General features: G+C 36.8%; 1 protein-coding gene across 1 annotated transcript in view; it reads right to left on the bottom strand.

The window, feature by feature from the left end:
- vars1 (valyl-tRNA synthetase 1) overlaps positions 1 to 15,064 on the bottom strand; it is a 43,391-nt gene that overhangs the window by 605 nt on the left and 27,722 nt on the right. The window contains exons 19-29 of the mRNA XM_056475195.1: positions 14,451 to 14,556; positions 14,255 to 14,325; positions 13,648 to 13,773; positions 10,537 to 10,641; positions 10,043 to 10,111; positions 9,861 to 9,939; positions 7,630 to 7,757; positions 7,361 to 7,516; positions 4,315 to 4,533; positions 2,122 to 2,233; positions 121 to 296 (exon numbers count right to left, since the gene is read on the bottom strand). Of these exons, the coding sequence (XP_056331170.1) occupies positions 121 to 296; positions 2,122 to 2,233; positions 4,315 to 4,533; positions 7,361 to 7,516; positions 7,630 to 7,757; positions 9,861 to 9,939; positions 10,043 to 10,111; positions 10,537 to 10,641; positions 13,648 to 13,773; positions 14,255 to 14,325; positions 14,451 to 14,556 (1,347 nt within the window). The remainder of the gene's footprint in view (positions 1 to 120; positions 297 to 2,121; positions 2,234 to 4,314; positions 4,534 to 7,360; positions 7,517 to 7,629; positions 7,758 to 9,860; positions 9,940 to 10,042; positions 10,112 to 10,536; positions 10,642 to 13,647; positions 13,774 to 14,254; positions 14,326 to 14,450; positions 14,557 to 15,064) is intronic.

Here is a 15,064-nt window from a genome sequence, read left to right as displayed (position 1 = left end):
TTGGGGTATTTGGCAGCTGTGGTGCGGATTATGACAACCACAATAAACTCCTTCAGGTGCATCAGAGCTAGTCTAAATGCTTTCCTGTGATCCAGCAACACTTAGTAGGAGTTTAATAACCTTCAGCATGAGGTGAACGGTGCATTTGTCTGAAGCGATGGCCACCGCACAGCCTTGTGGGATAGCGGCGTCTCCGACCACAGAGTGAATGGCCTGAGAGTAAGACAGGGTCTGGATCTGAAGGCTGTATGTCTGGACCACAGCGGCCGTTTCGGAGTCGATACACTGCAGGAAACCTGTAACGGAAAGAAAACATGCACACATTACATTAGTGTCTGAAAGCAAAATAGTAAATGATTAAGGCTCAAGCATGCATATAATCCAGCAGTTTACATGTGTTTGTTGCCAAATTACAAACATGCATGGCAAAAGTTCCCAATATACATGTTAAACTAATAAAGGACATTTAAACAGACCCTATGCCTCTTTGTGGTGGCACTGAATGAATGTATAATCTGTATATCCTGCATTCTGTGTTCTGACAAGCTGTGAACTGCATGGCTGCCTGTTTCAGAGAACTGCTCTTTTTCCCTCTTCCTGCCTCTCCCATTTTCAAAATAAGAGTCCCGGATAAATAGTATGTTTAATACAAGCTTAGATCAAATAAAAAAAACATTTAATAAGGAAAAAAATGTTCAACCAATTGAAATGCTTTAATGAAGATCAACTTAGAATGTTGTGTTGAATGATGGTAATGTTGTTCAAAATGTAAAAACAGAGGAATGAGCCACTACCTAAAAAACTATATTGATAAACAATTCTAATATCAGAACGACCAACACTAGATTTGGACCCTCTTTTTTCTGCATTATTTGTAATTTCAGTTACAAAAAAATACATTTAGTGCATTTCTTGACTCCACAAAATGGTGGAAAAGGTCAACTCTGTTATTGTCAACTCTGTTTAAATTATTCTTAAACCTTTTAAATCATTAACAATCATTGACACAATCAAATGTTTCCCGTCACATTAAATCATTTTGCATTATTTTAGATTAATAATGGTTCAATTAACCAGTTTAAATTATACATTTAGTATATGTCACCCTAGTTTATGGATAATTAATGGAAAAATGCTTGAAATGTTCATGCAATTCTGCATGTGTCACGCCTGTATAACCTAGTAACACACATACCTAGATTCCTAGTTCCTATGGGTGTTGACTGGTCCATCTCTAGTAGACTCTACTTTACACTCCCTGACAAAAGTCTTGTCACTTATTCAAGTTTTAGGAACAACATAATAACTTGACTTCTAGCTTAATCATTTGGTATCAGAAGTGGCTTATATGAAAGGCAAAGGCCTCTAGATTACCTTTATTTTGCCAAAATAAAATAAGATCATGGCTTGATTTTGAATTATTTAATTAGGACAGTAAGGTCTGACTTTGCTTAGACAAAAGTCTTGTCACTTAACAGAAATGATGTAAAGTATAGAATATGAAGTTATAGTGCAGTGAAAAAAGAATGAATATAGTGTACGACTCCCATCATCTCAGCAATGACTCAAATAACTTATTAATAAAGTCATCTGAAATGGCAAAGAAAGCGATCTTGCAGGACTTCCAGAGTTAATCAAGATTCTTTGGATTCATCTTCAATGCTTCTTCCTATGTCTTACCCCAGACATGCTCAATAATGTTCATGTCTGGTGACTGGGCTGGCCAATAATGGAGCACCTTGACCTTCTTTGCTTTCAGGAACTTTGAAGTGGAGGCTGAAGTATGAGGAGCAGCGCTATCCTGCTGAAGAATTTGTCCTCTCCAGTGATTTGTAATGTAATGGGCTGTTCCTGTTGCCATCCACTATGCAGATCTCTCGCACACCCCCATACTGAATGTAACCTCGAACCAGAATCATTCCTTCACTTTTCTACCTTCTGTCACTTTTCCAAATGATCTACTAGAAGTCAAGTTATTATTTGTTGCTCTTACAATTGGGATAAACAACAAGACTTTTGTCAGGTAGTGTATGTGCTATCAGTACAGTGTAGTGTGTGATTTCTCACAGTCAGTCTATTATCAGGGTGTAGTGTAGTATAGTGTAGTGTGTGATGTCTCACAGTCAGCACGAGTCTTGGTCAGGTTATAATCAGCCCTGAGTGAGCGGATGGTTCTGACCACAGACATGACAAACTCCATCTGACGGTCCACATCCTCACTGTGCCAGCAGAACTACAAGCAGAACAAACACAGCAGTCAGAACAGCAAACAGTAGAAACTGTGCACAAGCAGAAACTGTTCATGACACTCAATGTTTTTATTCCAGTCACCTTCACACACACCAATGCATTTTCCATGATGAATGATGAAAACATTATCTATCATAAAACGCATTCACTATCTAAGGGTGTTTTTTGTTGGTTTCATCCAAACTAAACAAAAAGAAGATCAATTTAGTCCTGCTTCCCAAAACTGCAATTATTTATAAATAATAATAATAATGATAATAATAATGATAATAATAATAATAATAATAATAATAATGATAATAATGATAATAATAATAATAATAATAATAATGATAATAATGATAATAATAATAATAATGATAATAATAATGATAATAATAATAATAATAATAATAATAATGATAATAATAATAATAATGATAATAATGATAATAATAATAATAATAATAATAATAATGATAATAATAATAATAATGACAATAATAATAATAATAATAATAATAATAATAATAATAATAATAATAATAGTGATGATAATAATAATAATAGTGATAATAATAATAATAGTGATAATAATAATGATAATAATAATAATAATGATAATAATAATGATGATAATAATAATAATAATAATAATAATAATAAAAAAGGAAAAAAAAACAGGTTTGCTTCACAATTTGTCAAACATTTTGTTGTGTATCAATACAAGAAATATTACAATTGTCTTAATAGAATTACTAAATAAATTAGAACAATCATAACTAAATTTATGTAAAATGAAAGAGTATTTAAAATGTATCTATTTTATTTGACACTACAACTGTGAAATTATAATACCAATAGTTATGGTTGTCTTACAGGGATAGTACCACCAAAAAGAAAAATTCTGTCACCATTTACTCTCCCCTGACTTGTACCAAACCAGTTTGAGTATTAATGTTCTGTTGTACCCAAAATAATACATTTTGAAGAATGTTGGAAATCTGTAACCACTAGCATCAACAGTAAGACAAACAAATAATATGGAACCAATGGTTACTGAGGCAACGCAGTGGCGCAGTAGGTAGTGCTGTCGCTTCAAAGCAAGAAGATCGCTGGTTTGAGCCTCGGCTGGGTCAGCTGGCGTTTTTGTGTAGAGTCTGCATGTTCTCCCTGCATTCGCGTGGGTTTCCTCCGGGTGCTCTGGTTTCCCGCACAGTCCAAAGACATGTGGTACAGGTGAATTGGAAAGGCTAAACTGCCCGTAGTGTAAGAGTGTGAGTGAGTGTGTATGGATGTTTCCCAGAGATGGGTTGCGGCTGGAAGCTGCGTAAAACAAATGCTGGATAAGTTGGCGGTTCAATCCGCTGTGGCGACCCCGGATTAATAAAGGGACCAAGCCGAAAAGAAAATGAATGGTTACTGACTTCCAACATTTTTCAAAACATCTTCTTTTGTGTTCAACCAAAAAAAAGGGTTAGTAAATGATGACAGAAGTTTCCTTTGAGTAAACAATCCCTTTAATTTATTAATTTCTACATGAAACAATCAAACTACTTCAGCAGCTGAGATGCAGATGGGGCAACTCATAATGATGTCACGCCAGTAGAGGCGTGACAACTATAATTTGCTGTGTGTGTGTATAAGATAGATCTCTGCTATTGGTTGTAATGTGAAGTAAATCCACACTGTGCTGATAAAGTGTTAATAAACACTTGAATACCAACACTATCATACACTCCGCTATTGTTGTGTTTGTTTGTTTGCTCTTGCCTTTAATAAACTCCCCTAAACATGTCCTATGCACACGCATCATGTCATTGTCTCGTTTTCAGGTGTTTTGAAAACTTCCACTTTGAGATCAGTTTTCAATTTTGTGTTTTTATTCAACCTTACTGTGTAAACGCAGCATGTATTAAAAAAAAAAAGTTTCCCACAGCCCCTTAAATGTATCCTAAACAGTAGCACTTCATTCGGAAACAAGCAGCGCATACAGTTGTTAAACTGAAAAATCACAGCATTTGAAAATCCCACTGAGCCGTATGACGTTTGAGGTTTGGTATTGATGGACTGAGTCCTGCTCACCTCAGCAGTGTCAGGATAGGGTGTGACAGAGATGCTGGGAGGGCTGTCCCGAGGCCTTCTCCTCGGCAGACGCTGGAAGAGCTCTTCAGAAACAAAAGGCATGATAGGGGACAGGAGGCGCAGTCCCACCTCCAGACAGGTGTAGAGGGTCTGTCTGCAGACGTCAGCCTGTTTCTGACCCTCAGAGTCTGTCCTGCTAAACACCGGCTTCACACACTCCTGCGGGACAGACAAAACACAAGTCACAAGGTTAACAGACAGCACAAATATTATTACTGCATATAATAACTAAAGGTGCAGTAGGTGACTGTCTTCAGAAACATTTTTGTTGTGCTTGTTGAAAATCTCTTCACGTTCCAATAGTAGTGATTAAAGTAAATAATCTAAATGTATTTTTGTATTCTGGGTAAGGCATAAGACTAAAAAAAGTTCATCCAATTAAATATTGTCAGGCTGACAATTCCCACAAGTCTGATAAGTAGCCCAAACTGTCTGTCAGCAAATGCAGATCTGCCGTTAAAGCGTGCACGTACACAAATGCTGAATCAAATCCTTTTCAAATCCTGAATCAATATTGAGTTACTTTTGCATGCTGGAGGAAGGAAGACACCATGGCTGAAGTATTTCTTTTAGACAGGTAATGATAAGTTTTAAAACTATTTTAAGTCACACGGAGCTGATGTAGATTGTGTTGTTATGAATGGGTTATATGCACAGAAGTGTTGTTCAGCCACAGAAATCCTCCTGTGAAAGATTGATGTGTGACTATTTTCAGATGTGTGACCTTTTACAGCATCGATAATGTAGATTTTTATTTAGTTTAACAACAAAACATCAATAAATAGCGCTATTTCGCCTAGCCTGCTTTACTGAGGTCAAGTTGGTTTTATATTCACATTGGTTCACTTTTGAACACTGACAGCCTGTGACGCGCTCCCTATATTGTTTACCATGCTACTCTGAATATTTGCTCTGAAATAGCATGCAAGTATGGCTTAGTGATAAGTGTAATTCCTGCACACTGCTGGCCAACCACTAAGCATACTGCCTGACAGCGGGTGAGAGAGTGAGACGTGATCCTTGCATGCATGAAATATTGCACATTATGACAAGTTTTGCTTGCTACACAACTGAAAACGGGCTAGATATTATACAGATTTTCATTCGGAATTGTAGTATTATAAAGTACTATAAAGTCTAACTGGTGAATGACATGACCTAGTGGGTTGTCTGCTTTGGACAGCAGGGGAGGGACTGTGTTTCAAAGATATTATGCTAACCGGTTAAGATTTTGACACCTATTGCACCTTTAAGGCATTAAGAATAGAGTATAAAAACATATATAATTATATAACTAAATAACCAAACTCCAGTTGATTCATTACAGTACAAACTGGAAAAGAAAATGTATAACAAGTTTACAAGTTTTCTAAAATGTCATGATTAAACATGCAAATGAGGTATTATTTAATAACCGTGTTGATTTACATCCATTTCTAGCACACAAATATAAAGAACGGAAGAAGTTAGGTTCAAATTTCTCTTAAATTTCTTTTTTGACGCATTAGTGAAAAGGTGAACCTTCAAAAGGTTAAACTTTTTATGGGCAAAGAACCATATATGGTAGCTTCAATGACATTGATTACAATATAATTTTTAAAGTCATAAAAGTCCAAAGGTTTTGTAATAACCAAGTTAAACTCCAGGTTTATAAAGAAATGGACAAGAACTTCAATTAGCAAAATGTTAAACTATTTTAGGTATCTTTAAATGTAAAACACTTTATAAATTAGTCAAATTATGCATGAACATATCCACTGGTAAAAACCTTCAGAAAATAGATAGGAATAAAACAGTTAAGCTGTTCAAGAGGAGATTTATGGCTCAATACAAGAGAAAAAAATATTATTTTTAGAACACAACACTTAAAATTAGGGATGCAACGATTAACCGATTTTACTATTAACCGCGATTTAATTCATCAAGGTTAATTAATCGTAAAGCCTTCTCAACACCGTGGCACGGAACAAAACTGCTGCAACTAAAAGTTATGGCAACTGTGCGCTAGTTTAAGCTTCTGAGCTTGTACACCAAGGTTAACACACACGCACACAAGGTTTAACTATGGCTGATGCTTTAACTAAGGGCCGTTCACATTTTGCCCCTTTTGCACGCACAAATTCGCTTCCAATATGCGAGCACAAGCCGTGCGCCTCCATTGGGAGCGACATGTGCGCACTGCAATACACTCACACTTTTTATACACATTTCTACTCGCATCCAAAAAAGAAAAAAACACCAAACATTTTTGTAATATGGTTGATCTAAAGTGCCTTTCAGACAGACATCCAGCAGTCTTTGACTACATTTGTTCTCTTTAAGAGAAATACTGTTTATTTATTTATTTATTTATTTATTTATTATTTGTTTATTAATTTATTATTTATTTATTTAATATTAAATTATTTATTTGTTTATTTATTATTTGTTTGTTTATTCATTATTTATTTGTTTGTTTATTTATTTGTTCATTTTTTAAATTTATTTTCAGTTAAAAATTATTACTTGTTTAAATGTCAGAAACTTTTTTCACCTATTTTTAAGTCCAAAGAGAAATGGACTATTGTTTGTTCATTATTATTATTTTGTGTTGTACAGTATTATGTGAATAACACTTTAAAATATAAGGAGTTTTCATGTGATTTTAGAAACTAGTAGTTTTAAAATCAATGAATGCATAATAGCTAACCGTGAAACCGTGATTATTCCTCAGACTATAATCGTACAACCAAAAACTATAATCGTTGCATCCCTACTCAAATTATATACTATCATTACAGATAAAAAATTATAAAGTGTCAAAAAAAAAAAAAAAAAACTTAGTAATTTTGTATGTTTTTTTTAACATAAAAAACTTAATGAAAACCTTTAACACCCAAAATCTAAAAATTAACAGATGCATAAAAACTGCATTTTCAACTGCTGCGTCTCACACATGAGGAGGCCAGAAGCAAGGCTGTGCAGTTAATGTGTGTGTTTTCATTACCAGATAGACATCACAGAGCTCATACAGCCAAAAATTGTAGATGGCAGTGGTGATTGTGGGAAAATCGTAGGCCTTGAATCCGCCATCACACAACGCTACTGCTGCGCTCAGACGAGACAGAATCCAGCGATCAGAGACACTTTCACTGCCACACAGCTGAAAAAAACCCACACAAAATTGTTCAGAAATGAACCAAGGATGTAGCAGAACAGAGCAGTCAGATGTAGAGCTCACGGTTAACACATGTCCATCACCTCCTCCTGTCTCACCTGAGCTTTCTCACTGGGCACAAACCCCTCACCCAGAGTCCTCATGGCGAACTTCACAGCATTCCACAGCTTGTTACAGAAATGCCTGTATCCCAGAATCCTGTTAACATCCAGATTAATGTCTCGACCTGGAAGAAATGAGAATAAAAGATAATAAAAAGTAATACTGCAACCATGACTGTAACCACTGGAGGCACTGATCTGGATGTTCTTGTTGTTATTAATAATCATCATCATTATCATCTTGGCTAAGGAAAAAATACTTTACTGTAATTACTTTAGACACTGAGAGGTTTGTTTTATTATTAGAACAGGATTATTAAAAATGTTATAATCACTATTAGTATTACCAATAATAAATCTGCATTATACGGTGCATCTGGAAAGTATTCATAGCGCTTCACTTTTTCCAGTTTTTTTATGTTACAACCTTATTCCAAAATGGATTAAATACATTTATTTCCTCAAAATTCCACACATAACACCCCGTAATTACAATGTGAAAAAAGACTTTATGAAATTTCTGCAAATATTTTAAAAATAAAAAGCCTGAAAAAATTTTTTTTAATCATATTTACATAAGTATTAACAGCCATTACCCTGAAGCTCTAATTTGAGCTCAGATACATTCTGTTTCCACTGATCATTCTTGAGATGTTTCAGCAGCTTAATTGGAGTTCACCTGTGGTGATTTAGTTGATCGGACAGGATTTGAAAAGGCATACACCTGTCTATATAAAGTCCCAGGGTTGACAATGCATGTCAAAGCACAAACCAAGCATGAAGACAAAGGAATTGTCTGTAGACCTCCGAGACAGGATTGTCTGGGGAAGGTCACAGAAAAACTTCTGCTGCTCTTAAAGTTCCAATGAGCACAGTGGCCTCCATCATCCATAAGTGGAAGATGTTTAGAAACACCAGGACTCTAAAGCTGAGTGAACGGGGGAGAAGGGCCTTAGTCAGGGAGGTGATCAATAACCCGATGTTCACTCTGTCTGAGCTCCAGCGTTCTTCTGTGGAGAGAGGAGGAGAACCTTACAGAAGGACAACCATCTGTGCAACAATCCACCAATCAGGCCTGTATGGTAGAGGGGCCAGACGGAAGCCACTCCCAGTCTGGAATTTGCCAAAAAGCATCTGAAGAAACAAAATTCTCTGGTCTGATGAGACTAAAATTGACCTCTTTGGAGTTAATGCCAGGCGTTATGCTTGGAGAAAAACAGGCACTGCTCATCAACAGGCTAATACCATCCCTACAGTTAAGCATGGTGGTGGCAGCATCATGCTGTGGGGATGTTTTTCAGCAGCAGGAACTGGAAGACTAGTCAGGATAGAGGGAAAGATGAAAGCAGCAATGTACAAAGACATCCTGAATGAAAACCTGCTTCAGAGTGCTCTTGACCACAGACTGGGGCGACGGTACATCTTCCAGCAGGACAATGACCCAAAGCACACTGCCAAAATATCAATGGAGTGGCTTGGTGAATGTTGTTGAGTGGCCCAGCCAGAGCCCAGACCTAAATTCTATTGAACATCTCTGGAGAGACATGAAAATGACTGTACACTGTCGCTTCCCATCCAACCTGATGGAGCTTGAGGTACTGCAAAGAGGAATGTGACAGGTGTGCCAAGCTTGTGGCATCATATTCAAAAAGACTTGAGGTTGTAATTGCTGCTAAAGGTGTATCAACAAAGTATTGAGCAAAGGCTGTGAATACTTATGTGCATGTGATTTTTCTGGCTTTTTTATTTTTAAATTTGCAACAATTTCAAAAACTCTTTTTTCACACTGTCATTATGGGGTATTGTGTGTAGAATGTTGAGGAAATAAATGAATTTAGTCCATTATGAAATGAAGCTGTAACATAAAAAAATGTGGAAAAAGTGAAGCGCTATGAATACTTTCTGGATGCACTGTATGTATATTACAACGTATAATTATTCTATATCACCCATATTTATTAATAATAACAACAACAATTTTTATTATTATTATTATTATTATTATTATCATCATCATCTATTAAAATTCCATTATTTTCATTTGGGGCAGGGAAATAAAATAAATAAATACACTTTATCAGGAATGTAACCACTGTAGACAGCGACATGTTTTATTACTACACATATTTACAAAAGAACTACAGGGACACTGTGTCAAAAACTGCTATTTGGTACTACAATAACAGATGTGAGGGAATACAAGCTTTTGATCATGTATATTTTTTTACCTTGACTGGTGTATGCACACAGAGCAAATCTAAGCGCATCAGTGCCACATTCTGGAATTCCAGTGGGATAGTCGGATTTCTACAGATCAAACACATGCACAACATGTAACAGAAAAGCACAGAAGCAGCTAAAAGGCACAATAACAAAAACATTACAAGAGATTATAGAATACGGCATATACCTGTCCCTGTTTGGCTTTCTCAATCTCCAGAGGATCCAGATTACTGTCTGCTAGCTGAGCATAAAGACCCTGCGCGCACACACAAAAACAAATATGTTGGGCTATCATGTTTTATATGGAGACTTCCCATAGATCACTATAATTTTATACTGTACAGACTTTATATTCTGTCCTCATACCCAAACGTAGACCCAACCCTCAAAGAAAACTAAATTAATTTAATGTGTGTGTGGTCCTGGTTTTGATCACATTGTGTGAACCAAATGTCTCCACAAGTATAGCAATACCAGTAATTGTTGACTTTTTTTGGTCCCAATGAGCCATTTTCTGCATGGTGACAAAAAGTCAAAAATGACTGGTATTGCTATACTTGTGGGGACATTTGGTCCACACAGTGTGATGAATACTAGAACCCCACACACACCAGATTTATTTTGTGCAAGGACAGCTTATGATGCCACATGGTGTAAATCCAAGAGCAATGGTTAATTTACCTCCAGTGAAATGCCAGTGATGACGTCCAGAGGGTCGATGACGTTACCAAGAGACTTGCTCATTTTCCTGCCGTGAGCATCTCGTACAACTGCATGCAGGTACACCTGAAAACACAGCAGATTTACACACCGACACACACAAGTGTTCAATGCAAAAGATCAACAGTGTGGTAAACTTTCACTTTTAAATCAAGAAGCTCCAGAAACCACACAAATACATGCATGAAATCAGGGTATATACGGGAACCAGAGAATGAAATTGAATACCTTTCAAGCCTCTTTCCACACATTTTAAGACCTTATCACAACTTTAGGTTTCAACTGGTAAGATTAGTGAGATTTTAACTTATAGTATATTTAGTAAATACTGAATGTAAGAAAGCAGTACTAAATAGTCTTAGCTTGTGTTAACTAAGTAATTCGGAAGGGTGGAAACAAAGAATGAGAACTATTGCAATCTGCAATTTTTTTTAATAATAAATTGGACAATTCCGTATTTTAAAATTGTGAATTTTAGAAACCAGAAAAAAAATCTAAATGAAAGTAGTATCTGACATTTTTTTCTGCTCTATCACATGGTGAGTTAACAAAAGCACTTTCATCGTGATCCACACAAAGATTCAACATATGCCTACATTAGTGTGGGAAGAGAGTGATTTAAAGGGTCATGAAACACCAAAGCACATTTTTTATGTTGACACCTTGACAGACATTTATATGTCCCAGGCTGCTAAAAACACTATCAGGACACATATTTCACAAAAAAGTGAAAATTGGCAAACCATAATTAAAACAAGTGGAAGAATTGTTTGGAGACATGGGTCATCAGTGTTGCATTTATAAATGTGCCACAACGAAGTTTTGTTTTCAATTCCCCACTATGAGAGCACAGCTGGACTCACGTGTGGATTACAGTGGTCTGCTGACACACAACAAAAATATGTAACATTTATTACCTGAGAACTTTTCGCATATGGAAATGGTAAAATCCAGATTTGTCACTCCTCTTCTTTTAAAAAAAGTTGGTGTTGATTGTCCTGTCTCTACAGATTTGGTAAGTGAGCGATCAGTGGTCTTTGTTTATGTTTATTTAGATGGCAAAGTTAGATAGTATCATCAGCAGTACTCTTTCAGTTTTTAAAGACATACCTTAGGCAAAATGATTTATGTTAATATCACTACAATATTATGGACTGATAGATCTGCTGTAAGTGCTGCTCTCCGAATGTAAACATGTAAAGACCTTAATCAAACTATTACCGTTGTGTAGGATTTTCACCACATTTTGTGACAGGATAGTCTATACACACACGGCTTACTGTGTGCTTCTAAGGTACCGAGAAATGCAGAGTTTTTTTTTCTTCTATTCACCGTGCGGTATCAAACATTGCATTAAAACAACATGCTTCCAGCAGTTCCTCGCATCCTATATCTCGTTTGTCACGGGGGCATGCATAAAATGTTCCTGAATGAAAGTAAAATGCCAAACTGCAGTTAAAGTCGACAAATTAATAATTTGGCAAATAATTTGATTACTGATGTCAATGCAAACATAGACACCATCTGTCTCCCCTGCGTCTGTGTGTTGTTTTGCCTCTGTGAAAATCAGCGCATGCTCGAACCAAACTCGAACCGAAAAGGTCCTCTTTCGCCACTTGACATTCCCACCTAAACAGAGCTGGACTCACTCACTTTCCTGACTTTTTTCAAACTAGAGGTGTGAAAAAACCCTGCTCAGACAGGGGAGGGGGGGTTCATGGCCCTTTAAGATAGATTAGATCATTTTTGATTATGATTTAAAAACGATTAGTTTTTGTGAAATGCTGCTACGTTGATGACCCCTGCACTAACCTCAAACAGTACTAGTAATACTTAATATAAATACTAATTGACTCTCTTCCAGCAGGGGGCATCTATAGAACAGCAGGAATACCGGTGTTGCCTTGGTTACTGCAGTAAACAGAGCAGCTTGATGTCAAATCTAGTAGGATTTTATCCATTTCGCAGATTAAATTCAGACAAACATTTACATACAACTATACATTGGATAATAAAAAAATTATACGACATTTAATAACTTGTAAAATAGCATTCAAGACTTTTTAATACTTTTAAAGAGCCTTAAATTTCTCTTAAATGATTTATCACTGGGGCAGCACAGTGGCGCACAATCGCCTCACAGCAAGAAGGTCGCTGGTTCGAGCCTCAGCTTCTAAGTAAGCATTTCTGTGTACAGTTTGCATGTTCTCCCCATGTTTGCTTGGCTTTCCTGCAGGTGCTCCGGTTTCCCCCACAAGTCCAAAGACATGTGGTTTAGGTGAATTGGGTAAGCTAAATTGGCCGTAGTGTATGTGTGTGAAGGAGTGTGTATGGATGTTTCCCAGTGATGAGTTGCAGCTGGAAGGGCAGCCGCTGCGTAAAGCATATGCTGGATAAGTTGGTGGTTCATTTTGCTGTGGCGACCCCAGAACAATGATAATAATTCCTTACATTTATATAGCGCTTTTCTGGGCACTTAAAGCACTTTACACATAGGGGGAATCTCCATCCACCACCAGTGTGCAGCATCGCAGCCATATTGCGCCAGACCACACAACACACACCACCTGATTGGTGTAGAGAAGACAGAGTGATGAAGCCAATTATGATATGAGGAGGGTTAGGAGGCCATGGGCAAATTTGTCCAGGATGCCGGGGACAAAGGACATCCTGGGATTTTTAACGACCACAGATAGTCAGGACCTTGGTTTAACATCTCATCCGAAAGCTCACTGGTATAGAGTCCCTTTCACTATACTGGGCCATTAGGACCCACACAGACCGCAGGTTGGGTGCCCCCTGCTGGCCTCACTAACACCACTTCCGGCAGCAACCTAGCTTTCCCATGTGGTCTCCCATCCAGGTACTGACCGGGCGCAGCCCTGCTTAACTTCAGTGGGCAACCATGTGAGAGTTGCAGAGAGCTAGCTGCCGGCTAATAAAGCGACTAAGCCGAAAAGAAAATGAATGAATGATTTATAAATTTTTACATTTTTTAAGCTACAATGGACACACTGGAAATATAAAGAAATAATATATAAGCACGTACATAGGCAAGAAATAAGCACGTACCTCTTTGAAAGGTAGTTTTCCAGTGAGTTTGAGGCCCATCATGACCATTCGAGCGACCCAGAAGAACAGGATATCATGGCCCGTCTCTAACAGTGTGCCTGGGTAGAAGACTCTCAGATCCTCAGACTGACACACAGAAAATGTACAAAATTACACCATTACTGCAGGTACGTGAATTCAAGATTTTTACATATAAAAAAAACATACATACATACAGTAAAAAATACAGTCCCTACTATTTGAGTACTTATTATACATACATGTATATAGATGTATACAGTAATCCTAAAATAACTTGTATTAAAGAATAAATCATGACACAGTATACTGCACATGATACATCCGACCATTGTTAATACATAAACACTGCAAAACACAGTTAAGTCAGTTAAGTAATGCTTTTAAAAATAATTCAATTCAAATTTATTGTAAACTTTACTCTGTACATTTATATTTATGTATAAAAGTTATTGTAAAAATATATTCTAAATTAAAAACACTTTTTTTTTATCTGATATTGATATAATGATATAGTGTGTGTGTGTGTGTGTGTGTGTGTGTGTGTGTGTGTGTGTGTGTGTGTGTGTGTGTTGTATTATTATCTGACCTCATTGGGCCAGCCAAAGATGGATAAGGGGAAGATCCCCGAGGAGAACCATGTGTCCAACACGTCCTCATCTGAAACACAAACAGACAGAAAGATGCTTTATTGACGCCAGAGGGCAAACACTGACATGAACAAAGCAGGAGGATAAAATGACTCAGTTGTAATGGGAATGTGTGTGTATGTGAGAAAGACTCACCCTGGCGCAGAGAGATTTTGTCTGCAGTGACATTGAAGCGTTTGGCAGCTTTGTCTCTGGCTTCCTGCTCTGACCTCCCGCTCACCCAATAATGTCCGTCCATATCCTAAACACACACAACAACAAATCAAGTCTCACCATATGTGTGGGTATCCAGACTAGAGATGCCAACAATTAATCAATGACCGATTAGCTCTCCATAAGCCTTTAAATTGATGCACCTTATCAACGGTTAAGCAAGGGTAATTTTAACATGGACAGTTTGGAGATGCATGCAAAACATGTACAGCAAATGTAAAAGGTAAAATATAGTGACTATGCATTGGTTTAAAAAACTCTATACTACTATAATTGGAGAAAAACAAAATGGGACATCAGTTTATCAGTCAGAATTATTGTGTTGCATGTTAAACTGCACCACCTTCATTATGGACGGCATTACCAGTAGTCAAATGTGCAGTTGGTGATTAGGAGTGCTCAGATTGTCTTTATTTTTATTATGCTGGTATAAAGTCTATTTACATCCTAATAGCAATCATTAAATTAAGTGGTCCAAATGTATTTATATGCATTTTAATATTCTAAGGAAGGAGTTTGTCCAAAAGAAAAATTGT

The sequence above is a fragment of the Danio aesculapii genome, chromosome 16 (assembly GCF_903798145.1).
Source record: "Danio aesculapii chromosome 16, fDanAes4.1, whole genome shotgun sequence".
Classification (NCBI taxonomy): Eukaryota; Metazoa; Chordata; class Actinopteri; order Cypriniformes; family Danionidae; genus Danio; species Danio aesculapii.
The sequence above is the reverse complement of the archived record's forward strand: the minus strand, read 5'-3'. Positions and strand labels throughout refer to the sequence as shown.